At 28.9% G+C, this 11,338-nt stretch overlaps 4 protein-coding genes across 7 annotated transcripts in view; 2 read left to right on the plus strand and 2 right to left on the minus strand.

Annotated features, from left to right (window-relative positions):
- Positions 1-2,796, plus strand: part of LOC127066323 (serine-rich adhesin for platelets-like) — a 45,747-nt gene extending 42,951 nt beyond the window's left edge. For all 3 annotated transcript variants that reach the window (XM_050999886.1, XM_050999887.1, XM_050999888.1), the window contains exon 7: positions 1-2,796. This exon is cut by the window's left edge and continues 5,032 nt beyond it. The gene's annotated coding sequence lies outside the window, so the exon portion shown is untranslated.
- A 251-nt stretch (positions 2,797-3,047) lies between these two features.
- LOC127066334 (cell division cycle protein 123 homolog) lies at positions 3,048-4,798 on the minus strand. Its single transcript, XM_050999909.1, has 6 exons — positions 4,464-4,798; positions 4,288-4,392; positions 3,961-4,183; positions 3,763-3,885; positions 3,380-3,636; positions 3,048-3,232 (listed from the first exon to the last, which is right to left on the minus strand). Exons 1-6 carry the CDS (start codon positions 4,662-4,664, stop codon positions 3,173-3,175), a joined length of 969 nt encoding a protein of 322 aa, XP_050855866.1. The 5' UTR covers positions 4,665-4,798; the 3' UTR covers positions 3,048-3,172.
- A 266-nt stretch (positions 4,799-5,064) lies between these two features.
- LOC127066329 (transcription factor 25) lies at positions 5,065-8,596 on the plus strand. Of its 2 annotated transcripts, none has more exons than XM_050999901.1 (9): positions 5,065-5,204; positions 5,476-5,708; positions 5,811-6,169; positions 6,240-6,468; positions 6,532-6,785; positions 6,865-7,174; positions 7,232-7,525; positions 7,622-7,836; positions 7,933-8,596. In XM_050999901.1, the coding sequence occupies exons 2-9, from the start codon at positions 5,577-5,579 to the stop codon at positions 7,955-7,957; spliced, it is 1,818 nt and encodes a 605-aa protein (XP_050855858.1). In that variant the 5' UTR covers positions 5,065-5,204; positions 5,476-5,576; the 3' UTR covers positions 7,958-8,596. The 2 variants fall into 2 exon arrangements, with proteins under 2 accessions (XP_050855858.1, XP_050855857.1); XM_050999900.1 differs by lacking the exon at positions 5,065-5,204 and adding an exon at positions 5,213-5,375.
- On the minus strand, positions 7,933-11,033 carry LOC127066331 (actin-related protein 3). The gene is made up of 6 exons (XM_050999904.1): positions 10,829-11,033; positions 10,359-10,539; positions 9,956-10,270; positions 9,545-9,859; positions 9,250-9,468; positions 7,933-9,174 (listed from the first exon to the last, which is right to left on the minus strand). Exons 1-6 carry the CDS (start codon positions 10,870-10,872, stop codon positions 8,995-8,997), a joined length of 1,254 nt encoding a protein of 417 aa, XP_050855861.1. The 5' UTR covers positions 10,873-11,033; the 3' UTR covers positions 7,933-8,994.
- Positions 11,034-11,338: the final 305 nt, after the last annotated feature.

Raw genomic sequence — 11,338 nt, forward strand, 5'->3', positions numbered from 1 at the left:
GAAGATCAAGACCATGTTTATGCGTTAGATCTATATCTATATCTTTCATAGCTCTATTATCTATATCCTATAACACACGATTGTATAATACATAAAACCTACACACACACATCATATATGTATATATATCTTAATTTTCTAATCGAATTCTTCAGTTTCACCGCCGGAATTCTTCGAAATCGAGTATTTATAGGGGTTGGGAGGGATGGGTATGGGGAAGAGAATAAGAAGAAAAAATTAATTAATAAATAAATAAAAGAGAAATCGCGATTTGGCGATATTAGTTTCGCTTTCAGTGGGGCATGACTCGTTGTATAAAATAAAATCTAAGGTGAGACGACAAATGATAGGATCGAGAAACGAGAAAGCTTAGTTTCCTATTTATTCCCGATATTTAAGAATAAGAATGAGCTCTATCTTCCTGTATATTAAACAAACAAATACAAACACAACAATAACAACAACAATAACAAAACAAATGAAATGAAAAGGAAAGGAAAGACAAGAAAAATTGATGCAAAGAGAGAAAGAAAGAGAAAGAGGAGAAGAAATACATAAAATTAAGTAAAGAGTGAAAGAAGGAGGAGAAAAATGGAGAACAACGTTAAAAGAAAGAGATATTAGGAGTGGAGTCGTATCTTTGCGTGTAAATTAGGAGTGATCTTCGCACTTAAATAGATACGTATTTTTTGAAAAGAAGTGCAAATAACTTGTAGCCCTAATGCGACAACAAAGAGAGAAAAAAAATAAATAAGCGTGTATTAATTTTTTTCGGGTGAGACGAGCCTTTGTGGCCTTTCGCCATTTACATATTAGTCGTACCAACCGCATTTATAATAGAGACGAAAATGTTATAAATCGTAGCAATGACAAAACGAGGACAAAAAAGCATTAATAAAAAGAAAAAAGGAGAAGAAGTTGATACGAATGAAGGGATAGGATGCGGTGGGGTTGTGAGAACGGGAGATACTTTAAAAGATAAGCAAAGTTTTCCAAAGGTAGCTGCAGGTACTTAAACAAGAGAGATAATTAAACAAAAAAATAAAGTAAAATAAAATAAATATGAACCGCTTTACACAGAGGCCGTTAAGCGATAACACTTAAGAGTTTTTGTAACGTATATTTGTTAAGAGACTACTGTTTTGTCACTCACAAACACCCTAACAGTATTTGGATCGTTGTACGTCACTTTATTACCGAATAAACAAACGGGCGATATGGTGGGTGGTGTGTAGCGTGAAGAATTTAAAAAAAGACGAAAAAGAAAGAAAAAATCACGATGGATAAATTAGAAGGATGTATAAACGAATAAGAGAAAAAACAAATGAACGAACGAAAAGAAAAAAGAGAAAATAAATAAAGGAGGGAATCGCAGTAACCGAAAAACGGCCATGCACTGCAAAAAACAACGTACATTTATTAAGCTACGTATTGTCGTTTAGCACAAATCTGTTAAAAGTAAATAAATTATTAGTAGAGATGCGAATTTATTGAAAAGGTACATGTGCCGGCGAGAAGGAAAACAATTGCGATAAAAGCACTAAAAATAAAATGAAAAAAAATCATTAAATAAATAAATAAAAAAGAAGAAAAATGATAACAAAAAAGACCATATGGTACAGTCATGTCCGAAGCATATAATAAAATAGAGGAAAAAGTAACCCCGCGTATGCATACTTTTAATTAAGTGAATACTGTGAAAACACGGGTGTTAAGGGAACATTTTTTGTTATAGGTACGCGCGTCATTATTATTATTATTATTATTATTATTATTATTATTATTATTATTATTATTATTATTATTATATTATATTATATTATATTATATTATATTATATTATATTATATTATATTATATTATAGTATAGTATATTATATTATATGTACATATATATGTACATATATATGTATGTATACGTATATTTGTAATTATCTATATATATATATATATATATATATATATATATATATATATACACACATATATATATATATAGATATTCCAATTAGACCACAAAATGACACGTTTTAAAGCAGTGTACAATTATGAAACGACATATTTGCAAGGGAAAAAAATGGGCGTAACAAGCTACCTACCTACCCCACGTTTATTCGTGATAGATGTACGTAATCGATGTACGTATTTTCATATAGACATGTGCGTAATGAATAGATTCATATGTTCATATGTAAATATATACCCGATTGAGAAAATACGGAGATAAATAATGAGATGATATTGCACAAATTGCAGCTTCTATGATATCCGTTTTATTAAAAAGAGAAGCCATTTAAAATAATGATAATATAGAAAGAATGATTTGAAAACTTGATCACAACTTCGGCACACACACATATAGAGTATTATTAATCGTATACGCGTCTGAAACTATATATATATATCCGATGATGGTCCATTTCGAAATAGTGATTTCTCGAAAGAGAATATCCATTTATTGATTTTCTTAATTTATCCTTCAAAGAGTAGAGAAGAGAGAATGTTGAAACACACTCCATGGATGTGACTGTACAACGTGAATAATGAAGACTTGTCCGGCGGTACATATATCGAGGATCTGTTTTCAAACTTGAGTCTAAAGGGTTGCATATTGTACATAAACAAGACATATTTTCTATATAAGGGACGTCGCTCGGTAAAGCCGATGGCTCGAAAAATATTGCAATATTATGATAATTCTTTCAAGCGATAGGATAGCGTTTAATCGTTTTATGTAATGTAATGATAGAAGAGGGTCTGACAGAATAAAAATGGAAGTTCTGTATTTAAAAAACATCCTTTTCCGTGTGTGTTCATTTGTATGTTCGTGATCGTTTCCCACGTACATATACAAATTTACGGATTGTTTTTATAAACCAAGGATATACCAACAGTTAAGTTTGTACGTTCGACCAAAATTCTATCGAAAAAAGCAGTGATTATCTAAAAAATCTAGTAAATATAGTACTACACATGTTATTATCCTTAAGAACAAAAACTATCCTTTGGATCTTGAACTATCGATTGTTATTTATAAAAATTTGTCATACAAAAGAAAAACAACTTCTTTAATGAATTTCGATAACTGAACGATCATTAAGTTATGAATAATACAAAAACATTGTGTTTTATATACAAGATTTAGAACTTATTTAGTGCAATTGTATATACATTAAGTATTTTCATCTCCGTCGATCACTCTATCTTGCTCCTGATTTTGTTTTTCTATTTCCTGTAAAAAAAAAAGAAGAAAGAGAAAGAAAGAACAGAAATGAAAATTATGTTCACTCAAACAAGAGACATACAAGTCTCAAATGATATAAATATATGTTATTGATAATTATATCTTTAATTATAGAACTATACAAATGTTATTTACCTTTTGAATAGCACTTGTTAAACTTCCGTTAAATGTTTGGAAATATTCATTAATTTCTTGCGGAACGCAGAAATGTCTCGTTTGTGTTGGTTGAATACCAATATCTTGAGCAATGAATCTAAATTCAGGTGCATCATTAATATGATTTTGTAATTCTTCGTAAGTAAAAAGAGTTCCTTTTGTAGTAGATTCGTTCACTGGGCCAAAATCTACTATTTTTATATTCTTATCTTCATTGCGTATAACGTCAAATGAATCTGTAAATAATTTTATTGAAAATTATTTACAAAGAAATGCATTATATATAAAATCGAAATAATTGTAAATTACATGTACATTTGTGCATGCCAAAAAAAAAAAAACAATTATGCGTATTAACTCACAATTAGTCAATGAAAAATTTCCTTTAATGTGTTCTGTGAATAACTTTTCGATATCAGCTTTTATATTGTACTTTTCTAACTCGTTATAGGTATAATATTGTGACATATCTCTCTGGCTAATTCCTGTAAGTATTACAATTAGTTATATATTAAAAAAGTGCCAAAAAAGAAAAGTTAATAATATTAAATAATATTTACCAACAAGCTCATCATCTATAACAAAACATCTGTACTCTGCACAAGGATTTATATCTCGCCACTGTTTCAGTACCAAGCATGGCCTAGGATAATTTTCTTTATCAGACCAACGTTTAAGAACGCTTAAATCATTTGCTATTCTATCCGAACTCTTTAACAGTAAATATACTTCTTCCAAAGTTTTACACTGTAGACTCTTTGTTGGTGCTACCCATGTTGCATCCTTAAGAAAATTACATAATATAAAAAATGAATTTAAATTTTATATATATTAAAAAGCAATATGACAGTGAAAATAACAAGATCTAATAATGATATTCTCCTTACAGAAGGTGAGCTCCAGTTACTTTTAACAAATATCGATCCATATTCGTCAATTACATCTTGTATGCTTTTGCTAAATTCTGGAAATGATGGCTGATATTCGGAGTCCTAAAGATAACCATATATATAATATTTATTATACTTACAAATATAATACAATAATAGAAGATATAAAATACCTCATCATTTTGCAAAGAATCATTCCATTCATTATCAGATGAGTTATGTTTTATAGCTTCCAAAGGTAATAAAAACATATCATACTCCAAGTATTTCAAAATTTCATCAGGAATTTGTATAATAGTAGCTACTAAAGAACATTTTATAAATTGCTTATACCAGGAACAGAATGAAAATTCTGGTTGTAAATTATTGATCATATTTTTTAATTATACAGAATTTTCTATTATGTCACAAGAATATCTATTATACCACAATATTAATATAATTAAAAATTTAATTTAATTTTTTACTAGATTGTTTTTATCAAACTGTTTATAACCTTAATGTAGAACAATATATATAAAATGATCATGACATTATTCATCAATATCGGAAATACCAACCTTACATCTAAAAATACCGTAAAGTTAGCTACTGCATTAATCATTGACCAACTACTACAAAGTTACAAAAATTCTAAATATTTCTAGCTTTCCCAATTGTTATTCTCATTTTACTAGAAATCTAAAAAATTTTAAAGAAAAAAATAGATATTATTATAAAAAATTGTTAATAAAATTATTTTTTTGATTGTCGCTTTACTATTGGTCATCCTATTTTACGATGTATTTTTTACGTGTATGTCTTGTTTAATGATTCGTTAAATTTTTAGATCGATATATAAACGATTATACAAAAAACATTTCTTAACGCAACAAAAAAGTTCTAGTGTATAGGATTTTAAGAAAGTAATACAGGTACAGTTGGTAAATTGATATATACGTGCATGGTAGATTCTACGACGTTTCATTGTATAGAACGTATGGAATATTAAGAAATTCTTTAATCTGTAATTTAATCAGGTTCTATTTAAACAAATCTTTTACAATTAATTTATATTGTTTATATTTACAAAATTTTTTTAACAGGTTATTGAAATTATTTATTCACCTTAAGTGAAGTGTTTATTATTGATAATTTAGAAAGACAATAATATTAATAAAAATTTGAATGATAATACATTTGCAGGACCTTTAAATAAACTATGCATCGGTGATATGATATATATTAAATTATATATATATATGTAGATAAAAAATATATTTATCGACGTTTTGATTTTACTCAATATGTCTACACGTTATATGAAAAAAGTTTTTGGTGGAGATGTAATCATTGATGGAGACAAAGAAAATGTTAGCGATGTGGAAAATTCAGTAAATGACAACTTCAAATCAAAGTCATTTAATGTGTTTGATGTGGTATATTGAATTTTATTACTTTGATACGTTTTTATTCTTATGTATTTAGTGCTATTCCAAATGTATAGGCATATTTAAATTTATAGAATATTATTCTTATAGTTAAATGATAATTCATCAAGCGAAAGTGAAATTGTGGATGAAATACACAATGAGACAAATTCAGATATCGTTAAAGGTAAAAAAAAAAAGAAAAAGCGTAGGAAACCAGATATCGGCAAAACACAAATACGTAAACCCGAAGATGAGGAAGAAATAGATGAAATTGAAAGAACAGTGAGAGAAGTAAATGAACTACTTGGAGAGCCATTACCAGGTTCTAGCAAACAGAATTCTGAGAAGCCACAATGGATTGTAGGAAAATCTAAAGAAAGTATTCTGACTGTTCAACATAAGCATTTAAATCCATATAATGAACTTAAAAGAATTTTTGGAAGTAAAACTATACAAGCAGAACAAAGGTATTTTTACAAATAAATAAAATTATATATATTATTATATTTGATAAATTATATTAATAAAATATATTAGCAAACGAAGGAATAGAGGACGTACAGGTCATTTAAAAAAGACTTGGTTGGTATCCCCAAGAGAGAATTGGCCACCTATTGGAAAATCTGGATTATCAATGTCTTTGGATTCTACAATGAAATTTGTTGAAAATGTTCAATATTTTGTTTATGAACATGATTCTTCATATAGACAGATACAGTCTAAATTCTTAGAAGCTGTTGAAAGTTCTAATCCTGAAAGTCTTATAGTAAGTTATTAAAAGATAATAGATTTGTAGCATGTGTGTTATATTTATACCTAATCATTTTAGAGCATAATAAATACTCATTCTTATCACGTGGATACATTACTACAATTAGCAGAATTGTGTAAGCTTAGTGAGGATTTGCCAATGGCTGTAGAATTTACAGAAAGAGCATTGTATTGTTTAGAGTGTGCATTTCATCCATTGTTTAATATGACAACAGCACGTTGCAGATTGGATTATAGAAAACAGTTAAATCGTGCATTGTTTATAACATTATTTAAACATCTTATCTTTGTTGGTGGACGTGCTTGTTACAGGTAATATAAAATGGATTTTTACATAAATACATATATGATATTAAATACAAAGAATGTAATAGATTTTTTATAATTTTAGAACAAGTCTAGAATTTTGTAAATTATTGCTAGCACTTGATCCTCAACAAGATCCATTAGCAGCTGTTCTATTTATTGACTTTTATGCATTAAGAGCCAGAGAGTACGAATGGTTTGTGGATTTCTGCAATCTTTGGGATAGCGCAAGGAATTTAACTCAACTTCCAAATATAGCTTATAGTTTGGCTCTTTCACATTTTTGTTTAGGCAATCATGACACTGCAGATGAATTATTACAAAATGCTCTCATAATGTTTCCAGGGGTTCTTATGCCCTTGCTAGAAAAATGTAGTGTACAAACTGACTCAAAGGTAAATAAGAAAATATCTGTATAAGAAACAAGATAATTAAAAATATGAATATTCCAGGTGACTGCTCATAATTTTTTCAATAGCAAAGCTAAAACAACGACTTCTCTAGCCTTAGAGAAATTACAAAATTTATACATAGTACGTAGTTTTCATTTATGGAAAGAAGCGGACGTTTTGCCATGGTTGGAAAAATGTACACATTTAGTACTTGATCGCATTGATTCTCAAGATAGTTACGTTAAATATTGTGAGATGAAGCGTGGCGAACGATATAAGGGAAATTTGCCAACAAATATTCTAAGACACATCATACTTGCAGATATAAAAGAGATCACAGTCAACATTCAAGAGGTATATTTTTTCATTATGTAATAATAAAAAATGATAAGAAAAAATGTTTTATCAAATACTGTAAACATTTTTTTTTTTTATATATACGTATCTAAGATTCAAGAGGCAGCACCAGTGTTATTACACGATCCACTACCACCTGCTAACAGTGTAGATACTTATGGACGACCTACTACAGGTCAAAGAGGAAATTTAAGTAATTGGAATCTTTTTTCCCTTTTCTTTTCTTCACTATTTGGGGATGTAGATGCAGCTATTGCAGAAGTTGCAGATGTTGCAGAAGATCTTGCTGCTCGTGGATTCAATTTGTTGTAAGTCAACAATTTATCAACATTTTATATTACTAAAATGACAACAAGAAACAGTGATAATGTAATTACTAATACAATATCTATAAATGTTTACAGCGATCAAAATGACGATCGAGCGTAAGGTAGCTCAAGGTGTTTATATAAATACATATCGGCGAGTTTGCATTACTCTTGTTATTATAATTTGTCATGCAGTTGTAAAAAAATACCTCTTTTAAGATTACAATATTTGGAATATTTAGTTATCAACTGCAAAAGTATTGAACATTTATTTTACAGTCAATTGATAAATTGATAAATAACAATGAAATTTGAACAAATCATGAAGCATAACTAAATAATTTTATTTAGATATTATAGTATTTAACTCATTGATTGTTACATCTATTGGTAACAGCCGCGATCGTCGTAAGATATAACAGTGTGCAGTTGATTTAAATTTTGCCCGGTTCAACGCCAACGATGGCGATTGAATATGTTGTAGAAAGTAGGTCTCTTTCCCAACTCTTTCACATCGTTTCATTTACTCTTTAAGAATCCATTCTCTATCACACGTAGAATTCGAGTCGAATCTATATTCTCCTATATACTTGCAAATTTTAGTTTGAAATATATCGTTTTGGAAAAATTCTACATAATGGAATGAATATAAGAGGTATCAAATGTATTGTAAATTTACCGAAGTGATAAATAGGTTATGTAATATAAACATGTAATAGAGGATATCATTCTGTTAAACAAAATTTCTAATTTACCCAAACGCCTGTGTTCATTAGAAAAAAATTATTATTTTCCAACGCACTTATTTACAGATGTATACAATTGTTCAGTAATATAATCTTATTGTTAATTTCTAGTCGTATTATAAATTTAATCATTTCCTAGAATTTTATTAAATGCAGATTTTGTTTGCTTATCTTAATGTGCTCAATCGGCACGAGGATGTATGCATTTATGTGCGTTCCCTAAATGCACTAGGCATTTTTAGTTATTAATTGCACCATTTAAAAACCCACTTCTTTTCTTCAATTGAAAACTTTGAAGGCAGATAGTGGGAACAGAAAAGGAATAGATGGTTCAAATAATATTGTCAAATTTAAATATGACAATTGATGTTCATCATTGTTCCACAAGACCTAATTTCATGAACTCCTTAGTTTATACCATACTATGGAATACTGGATTATAACGACAAATTCCAGGTCCATTTTCCTGGTAATCTTTTTTGGTATGACATACTGTATAAAATTCTGGATCACTAGCTAAGAGTGCACCTCCGTACCATACTGCACAACGTTGTTTATGATGTGATATTACATGCACATCTATAGGTTTTGGCTGAAAAAAATTTTATACATACATATGTATATATATATATTGAAAAAATCGTAATTTTTTTTTCAAAAGACTTACCGTGATATGGCTACCACTTAATGTTTCACTGAGTTTCAGACGAGCGTCAACAATTCTTTTAATGTCACGTTGCAATCTTCTTCCAAAATCTTTAAACATTGTAGAACCTCCTGATAAAACAATGTTACTATATAGTGGTCTTCTGACATCTATTGGACAGTTTTGTATGACATCATCAACTATTTCACTAAGTGGAGTTGTGAAATCAGGATTGGAAAACTAAAAATTATTATATAATTAAGAGGTGACAAAATTTTGTAGTCCCATATTTAAACAATTTTTTTATGCTTTATACCTCAGGGTGAAAAAATATTTCTGGTCCTAAAAATCTTTCGTACCCAACATCTACAATGAAAGACTGTTTCGTGATACTATTAATACCTTCATACTTTTTTATTTTGGTAGGATCACTATCGTATTTTGCAAATTCTTTAGAAATATCAGGACAAATATAACAATATTTTTCTTTTATAGCTTTAGCTGTTTCTAATGATTGTTCAGGAGGTATTCCAATTTCACGTTCTCGTAAAAGACTTTGTATAAAATATGTTATATCACGACCAGCAATAGGTATATGCTTTATACAACTACCTATAACAAAGCCTTCTGCCTAAAGAAATAATATATTATATTTATTATATAAATATATATATTCATTTATATAAAAAATAAAGTTTTTAAATTATTCAGATAGGAATATACTTACCACTGGTATCACATGTGTAACTCCGTCTCCACTGTCAACAACAACACCTGTCAATGTTCTATCTTCAACATTTTTAGATGTCCAAGAAGCTGCTAAAGCTAATACTGCTTGCACAGCAATATATAATCCTGGTACATTAAAAGATTCAAACATAATTTCTGCTGTATATTCTCTATTTTCTGGTGTATTAAGAGGTGGTTCAGTGAGCAAGAAATAATGATCTTCAGGTTCTGCCCTCAGATATTTAAATATGCATTGCTGAAGAAATTTTTCCATTAAATCCCAATCTTCGACCAATCCATGTCTCACTGGATACTAGATATGTAGAAAAAAAAAGATCAAAAAAAAAAATTATTTATAGTAAATAATAATCTTCATTTCCTATCTATCATTCCGTACAAACCTTAATAGAATAACCAGTTGCTTCAAATGCTTCATCTCCAATGTAGGTATCTAAATCTTCTACTCCTTTGGTAATTCTTCTAGCATTATTATCGCCAACTTTGGCTGTTTCTTTAATGGCTATTGCAGACGGTATCGTAAGTTGAGGTTCTTTATTTCCTGCGAAGCCTAGTTTTGTGTATCTATAAGAATATATCCGATGACAGTTTTTCATTTAATCCTAATCTATAAAATAGTGAATAATGATAAAGTAACTTAAATTTTTTGAACGATTTCTTATGAAAAAAGAGAAGAAAGATAACAAAAAGAGAATGTCTTATCACGAAAAAAGTAAAGTATATATTTAATAGTAAACTTAAAACGAAAAGAAAAATTATTTTAAAATTATTTCCCTTTTCATATTCCAAGTACTATTCTGTTATCGTAGTTAACGAAGCTGCATAATTTTCTTTGAAATATAGATATACTTACCCTGTACCCACGTCGATAACACACGCAGGAAGACGTCCGATCATCTTGATTTCGTATTTTAAACGGCTCGCACTGACGAAGTACTCCTCGACAGTGGGCTACAAATGTAACCGCAAAAACCACACCTCGCTCTCGATCTCACGACTCACGATAAAAGCACGGACTTGCACAGGCATGCGCTTATTCAGATTTCTGACAGTCGCATCGCCATCTTATGCATCGTTCATTCGGCCGATATTCATGCGTTACATGAGAACTATGCTTCACAATACATTCAATTGATTAATTTAAGATTGTTATTACGATTTATTATGATAAATCATAAATCATGATATACTAAATATTTCATATAATTCTTTTGAAAAATTCATTTTATAAAATTCATTTGAAAAATACTTTTGAATATATCAATATTTGTAATTACAATTGAATATTGACTAATTTTTTTAATTTATTGTTATTTTATAAATAAAACACTTTCGCGTTTGAATTAATCGATTTAAAATAAGT

The sequence above is a fragment of the Vespula vulgaris genome, chromosome 9 (assembly GCF_905475345.1).
Source record: "Vespula vulgaris chromosome 9, iyVesVulg1.1, whole genome shotgun sequence".
Lineage (NCBI taxonomy): Eukaryota > Metazoa > Arthropoda > Insecta > Hymenoptera > Vespidae > Vespula > Vespula vulgaris.